Genomic DNA, 15120 nt, shown 5'->3' on the forward strand with positions numbered 1-15120 from the left:
CCCAGACAATGGCTCAGCTTGTCTTCAGTGTGTGAGCTGCGTTCCCACACGTCATCCTGGCCCCCAGATATCCCATAAGACTAGTGCGGCACATTAGGGGATATACAAATAATGGTTCTGAGGGTGATTCAGGGAGTATCTAACCTTTCCATTTCTTCTGTCTAAAGCATTCCTTCAAATATATGTAGGGGATATACTGGTATCCCCCAGCTTCAGGAAATTTAGATTGGGAAAACAGGGCATGGGGAAAGAGCGAGAACTTCTGTTTGACATACCTAGGTAATTTTGGAGCCTGGTCCTAAAGGCCGTTGGAGAGCCTCCCCCCCTTTCCTGCAAATTAAGCATCACCATGCTCCACCGGGCAACCACACCACCCAGGACAGACTAAAGAGGATTTGGGTGCTCTCAGGAGCTGTAGAGGCCCTGGACTTTGGCCCCGAAGTCCAGAGGTAAGAGCACTTCTGGACATAGTGTGCAACATTATGCATGCAGTGGAATGCATGTACAAGTGTAAAAATTGTGCAATAGTGTGGCCATTATATGTAATGGCTGCACTGTTGCTCAGTTCTGTGCAACCTTTATGCATGTGAAACACTGCTCTTGCACAACTGTGCAAATGTTGTATTCTGCTTTGCACCTTATGTCAGCCTCTGTCTCTTAGTGCTGCTGCCTCAATCAAAATTAGACTCTCCACTGCCTCTCTTAAAGTTATATATATATATATTGGCAGATGTGATCATGGATCTACCACATCACATGTGGTTTGGACTTTAGCCACAGTAGAAAAGGTAGCCACTGTTACTGAAGTTTGATCCTATTTCTGGCAAGCAGGACTATGCCAGCTGGCTGTATCTTGCCTGCCAGGATGTCCACTGCACTCTCTATAATTACTCTCTCATGTTTGTGCCAAATTTTATGGTTCTAAGGGCAAGGAAGGCCAATTGAATGTTTATTTATTTATACAATATTTATATACCACCTTTCAAGAGGAAACTGTCAAAGCAGTTTGCATAAAAGTATAATATCTACAAATCTGAATTAAAACTAAACATTAACATCAAAAAGCTTACAACAACAACAACAAAAACCCTACAATAGCAACAATATGTTTCACATATTTATGGCCCTATCTGTATAATGAACTGCCTGTGAATTTTCCAGGGACAGCCTTAAATGGACATGCTACTGTTAAACAGATGGAAGCATGAATAGAGTGTGTGAGTGCAGCTAGGTTTGTTAGTTGTCTTCTTGCAGGTGCAACTGAGTCATGCAAACGTTGAGTAGCAAATTGCATGTCTGCTCTCAGTTATTTTATTATTCTTACTCTGTGTCATCTACAACAGGGATCCTCAACGTTGGGCCCCCAGATGTTCTTGGACTTCAACTCCCAGAATCCCCAGCCAAAGGCCACTGCAGCTGAGGATGCTGGGAGTTGAAGTCCAAGAACATCTGGGGGCCCAACGTTGAGGATCCCTGATCTACAACACATTCAAAGTTCACTCCCCCCCGTCCTGCTGAACCAATGGCCCGATAAGCTTAAAACAGCCTCATAAATAACCACCAGCCTGCAAATATTTTACCAGCCCAGCTACCCATATTAATGTATCACAAACCAGCTTGAACTGTAAGGTTGCAAGTGGGTTATCTGAAGGAAATTCATATTTACTGCTGCTGCATGGACAAATGACTATTTGCAAGAATGGAGAACATGCTCAACTGGTCTTAACTGTACAGAACATCAAACCAATTTTGGCATTTGTGAATGTTTGATTTTTGCCTCAAAACTTGTGTTTTTGGTAAGGGAGACCTTTTTTGTTTTTGTTTTTTAAAGCAGGCAAGTAATCAAAAAATGCACTGTTTTCAAGGCTGTTAGACTGGGGAGCATTCAAGACTCTTTTGATTTAGCTCAGGGACTGCAGTGTTCCTGCTTTTCAAGGCTGGACAGCTTCCTTGACCATCTTCCTTTTGGACTTGCTAGAGGGCTAACTTCCTTTTATACATTCTCAATACGCCTCTTCCTAGACCATGCAACTATCTGCAGCCTTGCCCATGCCACCCGCTGAAAAACAGAAGTGCTTTTTGCCCTGGGTGGAAATATATGCCAAAGCCTGACTGATTAACTTTGGCTTAGCTTTATTTCTACTTCATATACTGTAGGGGGCGGAGGGGAAGCAGGTGCTGGAATATGCAACATTAGAAACTATAACATTTGTACAATCACAAGGACATTTAGAAACAAGAATGTTTTGCAGTGCTGTTTTTCTTACTAATCTGTCTCAGGCATCTTAATGAGGGATCTAATTCCTGCCTTATTGGAATACTAATATGTTTAGTTTGTTTATTTCTATCAAGGTGAAATTTATCAAAGAATAATCGTGTTTTCGTTTTTTAACTGAACACTTCAGTTAAAGAACAAAGCAAGCTCTTGGTTATTCTTTTCAAGTTCTAAATGACTTCCAGTTCTAAATGAGTTTCTGAACATCTTCTGTGGTCACAGAGCTTCACTTTATTTATTCCCTGAATATTCTGATTTGGGGGTTAGCTGGTCATCTAGCCAAGAGAAGCATATGTGTGCATGAACATTAGTTCTGAACATCTATGGGGGCTCTCTGAATTGAATTATTTACTTTGCCTTCAGGAACAAGTGCATTTTCAGTTTATCCCACACAGAAGCAAAGCAATGAGCACTAAAGAATACTTCAGCTTTTAAAAATTAACTCTTTTGTTTCTAATTTCAAGGCGAACCCAAAGCATGTGAAATAATCATGCGAGTTACAAAAAGAACGTATTAAACGTCCACAACCCTCATAAAGATTTGATTCTTCAACCTTGGTAAAAGAGCAAAGCTAAAAAGAAAAGGTGTTAGATAAAAATACAATAACCTTTAAACTGTGTCTCTCTTATCCACATGAAGAATGTCATATTTAAAGTACAGATTCTCCAAAATGGATTGCACATTCTTCATTCTAAAAACATTGTACTTTAGAAGAATTTAAAAGGATCCACTATCATTAATTTAGAATGGTTTCCTCCATCTGATTGCTTATTGTATCAGAGGTTGCTATATCTTTTTTACCAAGTCCATCTCCACAAATTAATGTTCTCTTCAACACTAGATGGCAGAGTTAGAACTGCAGTACAGTGTATCCTTCCCAGATTAACTTGGGCCTCTCTATATTTAAATTGTTCGTTTCACCTACTGCATGTTATTCATGATTCAGTTGCTGTTTCTAGCAAAGATGCAGGAGGCTTATACGATGACGGTCTGCATCATCACAATTGCGCCGGACTCTGATGAGAGTCAGCCGCAGCAGCAATGATGTAGTGTTCTACAGCAATGATGTAGAGTTTCCTGTACCTTCACTAGAAGTGGTGAGTACATACAGCCAGATAGCTCATATCCCACTTGGGTGCAGAGCTGACTATGTGGTACGCAAGCCAGTGACTGACATTAGGCTGCTCTTAACAAGCCAGAGGCTTCCCTATGTCATCAGCACTTGCATGGGCTAGGGAGTGATTTTCTCTGATATTTTCTACCTTTAGGAGTACTCTGTCTTCCCAAAACAGGGCTGCATGACCCTCAGGGACACATTTTGGAAGTACAAAGCATTTCCAGAGGCAGGGAAGATCTGCAAAAATTGGTCCTCTCACTCTCATGCTTGCAAGTGAGGAAGCCACTGGTTGTGAGGATGCAGCTCCTGCTACATCCTTGGTCATTTCATCAGGATCGCATATCAGTCACCATTTCTCCCAGCATGACTATTCCTAGCAGTCTTTCTGAAAGAAAGTATTTGGTGGCAGTTCTTTTGGTGCAGCTGAAACCTGAATGAGTCAAATGTTTGCTTAGAGTATGCTAACCACTGAACAGCTGTTCCAGTGCAGTTCTTGCATCAAGATTTTTTTGTTTGTTTATCTGACAGTTCATTATTTAAGTTTAGCCTGTCAAAATAGGTTAAATATTCTTTGGGAAACATGGACACATCTTTGATACACCAAAAGAATGTTAAATATCAGAAAGATTGGCTTGATAAGAGAAGCATGATGAACTTCCATCACTAAAAATATTTCTTGTTTCTTCCGTTTGAGTTTCTAAGAGCATCAATAAGCTGTGAAATCTCATTGCAATAAATTTCTGGAACAGGCACATAGAAACACCGGCAAAGCAATGAAAATGATTGCTGATGATTCATTTTAACTACTTGACCTTCTGACCTCTCTTACAGATATATGACCAAGATGGGACACTACAGCACTTTATTGATGGTGGGGAACCCAGTAAGTCAAGCTGGATGAGATATATTCGATGTGCAAGGCACTGTGGTGAGCAGAACCTAACGGTAGTACAGTACAGGTAAAGTACATTTCAATTTATTATCAGAATATCTCATTTTATTTGCTTTAATAAAAGCCTTATCAAAGAAATGTGTGTCAGAAATCTATCTGTCAGTGTAAAGGATTTCATTAATGGGACATTTCACTAAAGCAAGCAATAGACATTATACATACATAAAGAAGAGTGTATTTTTCTTGGTTTTAGTTGTCTGGAGCTGGATTTCTTGTACAGATAACAAGATAAAAGGTTGGACGGTGCGGAGTGAGGCTGGTGGTGGCCCATGTTCAGCAGCCGCCGTTGCCACCTGGTCTTGCCCCCCACATCTGACATCAGACATGGGCGTGGTCTCCCTCCCCAACGGGGCCGTGTTGAGCAGTGCAGGCCGGAGTGACTCTCCCTGCCTTTAAAGGCAGGGAGAGCCATTCCAACCATGCTACCAATGCAGCACAGGCCGATCTCCCTCCCAAACAGCCCCATTTGGGAGGGAGATTGGTCCCTCTGCATTGGCAGAGACCTGGAGTGGCTCTCCCTGCCTTTAAAGGCAGGAAGAGTAGCTCCGGCCCATGTTGCCAATGCAGTGTGGGCCGATTTCATTTCCAAACGGGGCCGCATGGCCCCATTTGGAAGCGAAATAATACCCCCCATGTCTGATGTCAGATGTGAGGTGTGTGTCGAGGCCGTGAGAAGCGGCCCCTGATTGGCATTGGCCCGGGTTCTTTGAACCCATTTGCCCAATGGTGGCTCCGCCCCTGCTTGGTATCCTTTAGACAATGAAGTTCAGAATAAGCCCCTGAGCACAGGAGTATAAGATAGTCCTGCTGTATCAGACCATAAGGTCCATCTATATATATTTGTCTACAACTTGCCTCTGCGAAGCCCACAGACAAGAGCTCAGGACATGCCCTCTCCCCTACTGCTACTTCCTTGCAACTGGTTTCTTGCTTCTGAGGTAGGCCACCTCCAGCCTCAAAGGCAAGATGCCTCTTAATACCAGTAGCAGGGGAGCAGCAGTAGGGCATGTCCTCATCTCTTGCCTGTGGGCTTCCCATAGACGGGCTTCCCATAGGTGGACCACTGTGCAAAGCAGGATGCTGGACTAGATGGGCCTTGGGCCTGATCCAGCAGGACTTTTCTTATGTTCTTATCTAATTCAGCAACTTGTTTCCTAGATGTTTTTGGCAAGCCTACGACCAGGACATGAAGGAAATAGTCCTTCACTGTTCCTAGGGTTGGATATGGCATAGTGCCTCTGAAAGTGGAGATTCCCTTTTGTTATCATGGCAGATAGCCATCAATAGACCTGTTCTTCATGAATTTGTCTCATTCACTTATGCACTATATCTTTACCAAGTGCTAACTCAAAGGATGATCTCATAAATGTCTGTCACACATGCCCATTGGCCATTGATTGGCTGGTTGAGCAGTGGGGCCAGGGCATGCAGCAGAACACGGGTTGGCCAAGTGTGCCGGATGCTGGGTCAGGCACCAGGCGTGCCCTTCCACTGGTGGTGGTGAGTTTGCTCATTTGAAAGTCTTCTATTCCCTTTCGTACTATCTCACCTGCCCCAGGACTCACCACTGAAGAAACAGATGCATTGCTGAGCAATTCTTGACTTAATCCAGCACCATACTAATTTGATGTTGCAAATAAGTATTTACTTATTTTAATAAGACAAGTTAGGAGAAGTAATGAGAAGTTATGCATGTGAATTTAATAAAAGAGGGTGGGTTGGGGGGAGGGGCAGAAATGGCTTTTCTGGCCATCACAATGGTGTGGACTTGGGGAAAATCATGGCTGCCACATATGTCTCTTTTAGGCAGCTATTCAAGGCTACTCTTCAAGGAAAATTTTGGCAATCAGACATGAGGAACAAGTACACTGTTTTCATAACACAGTACATGCTGTTTATCCATCTTTTAGACATTAGTGGCATTGTGGTTTGAAAATATTGGAACTGTTATCTCCTCCTACAATAACAAATGTAACTGATTTTATGGGAAAAATCAGATAGCACCAAAGATCTCTGTTGATAGCACCTGTCTATGAAGATGACCAGATTCTATAATTAGTTAAAGGATAAAAATAAGATGATATGTAAGGAAGGTATGAGCTCAAGTTTACAATCAAAGCACCTTAGTAAATGTGCTGCACAATATGCAGTAAATATGCTGCACAAACATATAGGCTCCCAGTGATAAACCAAATTTCCCTTTTAAAATTAGAAATAACTGCTTGGCACTATTGTACATTATGGTCAAAATAAAAAAGAATGGCCAGACTTTGGTAACTGCTATATTAGCTTGTGTTTTTTTAAAAAAGCATGTTAGCAACAAACATAAATCTTGCTTATATTATTTTAAAACAGTTTTCACAAGTGAAAAAGAACATTTTGTAGGTTCATGAGGAACCCAATTTCATAACAATCAATGGTCCAATTATATTTTTCCGACTAAACGTCAAAATGGATAAAAATTCAAAGAACTGACAATTTATGGTTAATTTGTGCCATGAAAGTGTAAAAATTCTTTGTTTTTAAAAAGAAATCAATTGTAATTGTGTTGAACATCAGTTAAATGCTCAAGCCCTAGTCAAATGTTTTTTAAAGTGCTGCTATAACCATGCACAGCTACGCAAATGGTTCAGAAGTCCCACCTTGTCCCCTCACTCACCATTGTGCCATGCTGCTCATGCTTACAGTGGCATTTGAACAGGGAAGAACTGTAGCTGTGATAGTGCTTCCATGATTGTGAGGCTGGGTTGATCCAGCCTCGCATTCATGGAAGTGGCCACATCATGGATATGGTGTTTCCCTGATTGGACAAATGCCACTGTAAGTCTGAATGACATGACATGATGTGGTGTGATGGTCGGAACCTAGGAAGCTGCCTATACTGAGTCAGACCATTGGTCCATCTAGCTCAGTACTGTCTACACAGACTGGCAGTGGCCTCTACAAGGTTGGAGGCAGGAGGCTCTCTCAGCCCTATCTTGGAGATGCCAGGGTGGGAACTTGGAACCTTCTACTTGCAAGCATGCAGATGCTCTTCCCAGAGTGCCCCTGTCCCCTAAGAGGAATATCTTACAATGCCCACATATGTAGTCTCCCTTTCAAATGCAAACCAGGGTTGATCCTGCTTAGCAAAGGGGACAATTCATGTTTGCTGCTACAAGACCAGCTGCCCTCCCATGGTGAGTGATGGGGAAGGGTGAGACTTCTGACCTGTTTGCACTGCTTTAATCATGTACAGCAACACTTTTTAAAATGTCTGAATGGGGCTTCAATGGCTGACATTCAGAGCAAGGAAGCACCAGTGTAGCAAGAAAGCAGCTTAACAGAACTTGCAGACTAACTGCTACAGTGCACTGGGGAAGCGGTAATTATTTAATACCCCCCCTTCCCCAGGAACCTTCTTTACCACCCAAAAATATGTCCCTAAGGGTTGTCCAACCATTGTGGACATATTTTTGGGTGGCACAGAGGGCTTCCTGGGCAAGGAAGGACATCAAATTGCTGCTTCCCCTGTGTACTAGTGCAGTTAGTTTCTTTGCTCTGAATGTCAGCCAGTATGATTGAAATGGGGAAATAATGAATCTTTTCTGAAGTAATAAAGAATACTTTGCTTAGTAGTGTGCATATTTTCTGATGCATTGAGATAGTCATGAATGCATATGGACCATGTATTTTAGATTTTTGGTGATATATACTCTATATGCACTCTGATGGCTGAGCTAGTCCATTCAGTACATCAGTGGGACACTACTTACACAAAGAGACACAGGCAAAGGAACACCCCATCCTCTCAGGCTGTCCTTATTGGTAGAGGATCTCTTTTTGTGCACTGGAGCCTGCAACCAACTACTGGAACAGCATATGCACGTTTGCATACATATAGATGAAAATGTCAAGCAAAAAGTGACCATGAGAAAGTCATTACACATCTGTCAATATTAAGTGGATTTTACAACTCTCCTTTCATGATAGAGCTTTACTTGGAGTTCTCTCTGTTGATCTGTTTTTGATTACTTCAGATCTTTTTAAAATGAACTACAAAAACACTATTTTTTTAAAAAAACCAAAACTGGCATCTATCACCAGGGCCTCCATCCAAGTGTAAGAAAATAGAAAAGTTGGACACTGAAAAACCGTCTAATTTTTATTGTACATGGACGTCCTCCTCACTGAAAGTCAGCTGGTTTAAATTCATTCTGTTATGATTTGTAATATCTAAATGGAATTTTCTTCAAAGCTCTCTTGATTGATTGACCCTTAGCTGAACGTTTTGTTTTTATTTTGAAGCTGACAATAATGTTTGTTGGCATGTGTTCTGCTTCAACTGCGTTGGGACGCCACGAAGCTATCTTTATGAGTCATCCAACCACAATACTAAATACATGTCAGCAAAGGAAATATTATCCGAAAGAGGAAAAATCCCTTTGATGTACTTCAGCATGCAGAGATTTCTGCAAGTTTTGGAAGCTCTGTACGCTTGTAAGGAATGGTGTATGCTTACACTTTTTCCCTTTTTTTGGCCTACTCCAAGCCTCAGAGACCACCCATTGCTCGAAAACAGTTCAGTTCTTTCAGCGGCAAAGTGTGTCATTGGGTTTTAGCACATTCATTTGCAGAGCTGCTGTGTTTATGTTAAGGGAAGCCAAACAGAGAGATGAAAAGTTACAAGGGTGAAGTACAAAGTAGACTCCATCCCCGCCCCCCTAAAGTCAGGAGATGCGTGTGATTTATAGCACTGCCCTGATTTTGATTTTTATGTAATGGTGGAAAGAATTAATAAAATGTACAGCTTGGGTGGAAATAGATGGAGGAGTGGAGAGAGAGGGCAGGAAAGAAACAAAGGCAGGAGTTTTTGTCAGATATTCATAGAATGTTGGGAAAAAGCATTCTGCTTAGCCAGCAGTGCCCTCCTGAGACAGGGTGGCAGTAAGCGAGGAAAATAACAAGATAAATGAAATTTTTGCAGCTGCTCGTAAAATATTGAGAATCTGCACTTTTTTATTGATCTTTATGATCCTGTTGCCAAGAGCCACTTTGCGGTGACAAAATATGTTGACAAGTGCATATCTCACTGCCATGAAAAATGTGGTTAAGGATTCTCCTTATGTCGGCAGTGTTATACAAGAAACAAATTGCACCACTACAGCCAATTCTTTACAGAGAGGTTAAATTTAAAGCCTCCCAACCCTGCACACTTTTATCTCAAACTTCAGGCTAATATTTGTAGCAATTCTTTACTGTAGGGACTGGTTGAGATTCAACTTTTTAAAAAGCCCATTTCTGCTTCTGTACCGCACACTAGGTGCTGTTAAAAAATGGTCATTTTTTCCTGCCGTGACTGTATCATTCTGGAGGGTAATATTACAGCTAGAATGGGATACTCATCTTGTATTTATTGAATTGCTATCTGTCTCATATAAGGATGTTTTACTTCCCTGCACCATGTTTAAGCAATAAGCCACTATGTGATGATAATTTTTTTATGTCATGTCCTCAATGCCTGATCTTCAGTTGGTTTTACCTGAGTGTGGCATTTCATAGCCCTGTTACGGACATATATACTTGGTCTAAACAAATTTAGAATCTCATCTCCATGACGAGCTGTTAGATAGAAGGATGAATGAACACAGGTAAATGGATGTCTAGTCAGATAATGATTACTACAGCCCAGGCTAATTAACAAGGTTAGCTGACGTTTGGGAAGCATATTATAATGAAAGCGATGTAAGAAAAAGTTGTCGGTTATTAATACCATTAAACCTGTAATATTGCTAAAAATATTTAGCATGTTAAAATTCAAAGGATTATTTTTAAAACAAAGTTCAAACCACCTAAATGATTTGTTTGCTATTGAAATGTTCAATGGAGTTGACAGTAAAAGGGAATTAATTGTTTCTTGATTTATCAGTTTCCTGAAAGTCATGCAACTCCACAATATTTGTATTCAAATCTGTCAGAAAACAAAAAAGGACAGGAAAAAGCCTGAGGACAGGAGCCTCATTACTCAGGTGTTTTATATATTGTATAGGAGCTTAAAATATTTTCCCCAGCCCTAACATTTTTATCTATAAGTATATTCTTAAGGGATATTATGCCAAAATGATATCTTCATTAGACCTCTTTAAATATCTTCAGGATTTAGATGACTTTTAGTTTTGTGTGTGTGTGTGTGTGTGTGTGTGTGTGTGTGTGTGTGTGTGTGTGTGTGTGTAATAAAATATAAAGTGTTTTGTTCTACTTTATGAGTACTAATTTGATTTGTATTTATTGTATTCTGAAATTATATAATAAATATAATATTGTACTCTGAAATTATACAAATTGTGTGATTTTAAAATGTATTGCATTATGAATAACACTTCTTTTAAAGAATCTGGCAATGGGATGAATAACGAAGATACACAAAAAACACACCACCAACAATACAATTATCATTGAAGTTTCAAGAAACTTAATTTGCCTTCTATGCCTTTTATGATCTTGCCTACTTTTTTGATGTTGATCTCTTATATCAGATTATTCAAAGCAGGCTGTTCTGTCTTCTTTCTCCTCCCCTGTGGCAAGCTGGTTCTTATGAAGCCTTGATATGGCAGTTGGGGAAAGGAGGGACCACCTCAGCTAGAACTACGAGTGGGATAGAGACCAGCTTTCGACAAACTGATCTGTCTTCTCTCTCTTTCACCAAAAAGAAGGATATTTATTAACCCCAAGCACTTATTGTGTCTCTCTCTTTTGTTATGACCAGGTCAAATATATTCTACAGAGCCTGCATGGATATTCCCAGGGGCACAGAGTTGTTGGTGTGGTACAATGACAGCTATACATCTTTCTTTGGGATTCCTCTACAGTGCATTGCACAGGATGAAAACTGTAAGTGTCTCAAATACCTCCAAAAGGCCATCCCATCCTTATTATTCTTTAAGTCTGCCCAGAGCCATTTGTATGGGGCGGTATATAAATATAATAAATGAATGAATGAATGAATAAATAAATAAATAAATAAATAATGTCAGGGGTTCCTAACCCTAGGTCCCCAGATGTTGTTGGACTACAGCTCCAATCATCCCCAGTCACAATGGCCAAAGGCCATTGTAGTCCAGCAACATCTGGGTCCCCAGATGTTTCTGCACTTATACACTTAAAGTTGTTTAACCCTCATTTGGATTTTGGGGTGGATTTCCACCCTCAGCTGCATAAAGCTGTGTAAACAAGCAAACCACTGCACTCCTAGCTATGTTTTTGTCCTCAAACTCTTACCTGGACTCTGGCACATGATGTATCCATAAGTATGGCCCCTTACTAGTTATGATATTTATGATATTAATAAACATATGGCACATGGTAGAAAACTACCTCAAAATGAATGGGCTTTCTATGTTGGGGTGGTTTCTATCCCATTCCTATTATAAATCAATTGAATGGGGGAAGCACCTCAGAAATGAATGGGTCTTCTATTGTGGGGTGGTTTTTATCCCATGCTCATGTTAAGCCATTTGGGATGAGGGAGAACACCCTGTTTTTCATTGGAAACTTCAGTTTTGTTTGCCCAGATCAGGGGTATAGTTAGGGAAGAAGGGGCCTGTATTAACCCCTCTCTCCAACAGCCTCTTGGAGTGAGGGAAATAATGAAGAAAATAGGGAGGTCTGGAGTTTGGGGGCCCTCAGGAGCTGGAGGGCCTGGGTTCTTTGAACCCATCTGCTCTGTTATAGCTACATCCCTGGCCCAGATGATGATGGTGTCTCATAACTAGATTGGGACACTGCATAGTTCTGTGATGAAATCACAGCAGATGAAACCAGCCCCCAGCCCCAATAGTGAGACCTAGTGTTTGGAACAAGTAAAGCATTCAGAAGCATCTGAATTTGCAGAAGCAGGGATTTTAGCTTGCAGAACAAAGCCAAAAGCATCACCACAGCTGCAACCATAACACATCAGCTTCAATAAGCCTAGCATGATTGATTCAACCATCTGTAGTACATCTCTGGCCTTTTCCTATCTCTGCTACTGGGATACAGCTCAGAATGGGGGTGTTGTTGTTGGTGGTGGAGTTTGGTTCCAGGTGGAGAGAGCAAGAAGATGTAAAGGTGGGATGTGTGGCATTGAACAGTTTTCTGAACCTCACTCACCTGCTAGGGAAGATACCAGGATAATGGGTTACATGACAAGCAGAAATGGCAAAAGGCAGTCTACAACCAGTCTATTACTTGCCCACTGCACAGTGCTGAGATGAAGTCTGTGTCTTCCAGTGATAGGGCAGACCAAGAGAAGTTCTGTCCAGGAGGAGGAGGAGGAGGAGGAGGAGGAGGCAGTGAGATAAGCAGCTCCCTCCCCTGAAATCTCTGAGAGAGAGAGAGAGCGAGAGCGCATCATGAGCCCTTATGGAGGAATCTAAATACTGCCTGAAGTCCTGGGGAACCACTACCAGCCTTGACAATACTGCTCAAGATGGACCTATGGTCTGAATCAGTAAACAGCAGCTTTCTATGTTCTGAAGGAGGCAACTTGACCTAACAGAACTGAAAGTATATCTTTGCCTGCTAGTCCTTGCTGATGTGTTTCATGCCAACCAGGAAGTGCTGCAGGGACTGTGGGAAGTACATCTGGGGCATTCCTACCTCTGTGCCACAATGCTGCTGAGATGATTTGAGGACATCAAAAGTAATGTAACATTAAATAACAAATCCACATAATAGGAGAGAGGAGTGATTGCCAAGCTAGCAACCATTACAGGTATCTGGACCTTGTTTGTGCAGAAGTTGCAGCACAGCTACATTCCTGGGTCTGACCAACAGTTGATGAGCAGCTATTAGGTTTCTGAGATGCTGTCTGTTTGGCAACACATTCCAAGCAAGCCAATGAAGTACAGTTTGAAATCATGGTGGTGCTGTGATGCACAAACATCCTACCCATCTGAAGGAGATGTTGACCTTGGGAAGCAAGCAGGAGGATTGCAACAAAGACAAGTAGGCCTGCAAGTTGTGCAGCAATGTGTAGATCCATGGAACAACACTTTGAGCCACTTACTGAAGTGCATTTAGAGGGGTGATTGAGTTGAGCATCCCTTTCATGAGATTAAAGGATGTGCCAAGAGTGCATTGGCACATCCACTAGTGACATCAGGGCAAGTGCATTCTTGTCACAGATGTGATTTTGTGTGTGTGCAGGGCAATGTTCATCTAAACCTGCACTCAGTGAATTGTGGTGAGGGATAACTCCCCACCCCAGTATATAGCTAGCAAAGGCTCTTCTGAGCAAGAAGTTGACCTCTGTAGGCACTATGACACGTAACAAACCATATATACCCTCAGAGATGAAACCACATTCACAAAGGGAAGCCCTGTCATCTGTGTTTGGCTTGGATTGACAGATGTTTATACCCCTGATGTTAGTGTATAACTTTATACTTATAGAACTTAAGTCTATTATACTTAAGATGTTTTATACACTGAGGAGTTTATACACTTAAAGTATTTCAACCTTTTGCCAACCCTACTTTGATGTCAGAAACTAATTATCTTTCACAAAGACCCCTTCTGCTCATGGAATGACCTCTTGCCTACATGCAGAAGGAACTTTTGATTATGGAGCAGTGGTCCACACACTAGGACACAGCTCACTAACATAGTTTACACCAAATTAATACACATTTTCAGACACAGGAATCTTAAGAACTGACGACAAACTGTTGCTTAGTAGGTGCAGAATTGAACTAAACATAGAAGTTGGAAATGTGATATTTATTGATTATTTATTTTAGCTTATGTACACCTCCTAGGGATGCAAATGTCAGGTGGTATAGAGATATTATAAACTTACTAACTAACTAACTAACTAACTAACTAACTAATTAAAACAAACAAATAAATATTTAAAACAGTTATACTCCTGCATTTTTCACAACATGATCTCATGATGGCTTTCAATCATAAATTAATATGTATTATAATAAGTGAAGCTTGAGTTGCTACTTGCTAACAAATAGTACTGTGCAATTGAAAAGCACTCTATAAACTGGAATATTATACAAACAAATGGTTATAATAATATTTTGACTGAAAATTTAGGATTTGTATAGATGTATATGACATTTATTTCCACTGCAATGTTATTTCGGATCTTTGAATGCAGTATCTTCATGGAGATGGACCTTGGCAAAGGATCAGTATTGATTGTGGATTGTGAGCCATCACAGCTTTTTCAAACTTACTCTGAAACCTGAGATCAACTGAGATAATGACATTCGTGTATTAGTTGAAGGCCAAAGCAAAAGCCATTTACTATTTACAGCATCACATATTAAAAAAGCACATCAAAGTACACTAATTTTCTACTATATTTTGCCACGAGATCCACTGATAATATTGTTCAATTATAGTATTTTCAGGGGCATAGCTATAATTGAGTGGATGGATTCAAAGAACCCAGGCCCCCCAGCTCCTGAGGGCCCCCCAGCTCCACCCTATTTTCTCCATTATTTCCCTCACTCGGAGGTGCCACCAGGGAGAGGGGAGAACACACGCCCCCTCTCCCTTAGCTGCATCCCTGACTATTTTATCTATAGAATGGATTTTATTTCAATTAATATTCACATTTAATGTGAATGAATTGCTTCTGTAACGTATAGGAAGTTTAAAATATATAGGCTCTGAACCATATGTCTGCATAGCAACTGGAGATATGCATTCATCTATCCTCCTACCTGGATTGGTTCAACTGCATTTTTAAAAAAAGATTCCCAAGTAGTTTAGAATATACATATTCCTATTGTGTTAGGA

The 15120-nt window shown here is 40.9% G+C and overlaps 1 protein-coding gene across 2 annotated transcripts in view; it reads left to right on the top strand.

Annotated features, from left to right (window-relative positions):
- PRDM6 (PR/SET domain 6) overlaps positions 1 to 15120 on the top strand; it is a 127024-nt gene that overhangs the window by 82448 nt on the left and 29456 nt on the right. For both annotated transcript variants that reach the window (XM_053300088.1, XM_053300089.1), the window contains exons 3-4: positions 4224 to 4351; positions 11090 to 11214. In XM_053300088.1, coding sequence (XP_053156063.1) covers positions 4224 to 4351; positions 11090 to 11214 — 253 coding nt within the window. The remainder of the gene's footprint in view (positions 1 to 4223; positions 4352 to 11089; positions 11215 to 15120) is intronic.

Source organism: Hemicordylus capensis, chromosome 2, assembly GCF_027244095.1.
Source record: "Hemicordylus capensis ecotype Gifberg chromosome 2, rHemCap1.1.pri, whole genome shotgun sequence".
Taxonomy (NCBI): domain Eukaryota; kingdom Metazoa; phylum Chordata; class Lepidosauria; order Squamata; family Cordylidae; genus Hemicordylus; species Hemicordylus capensis.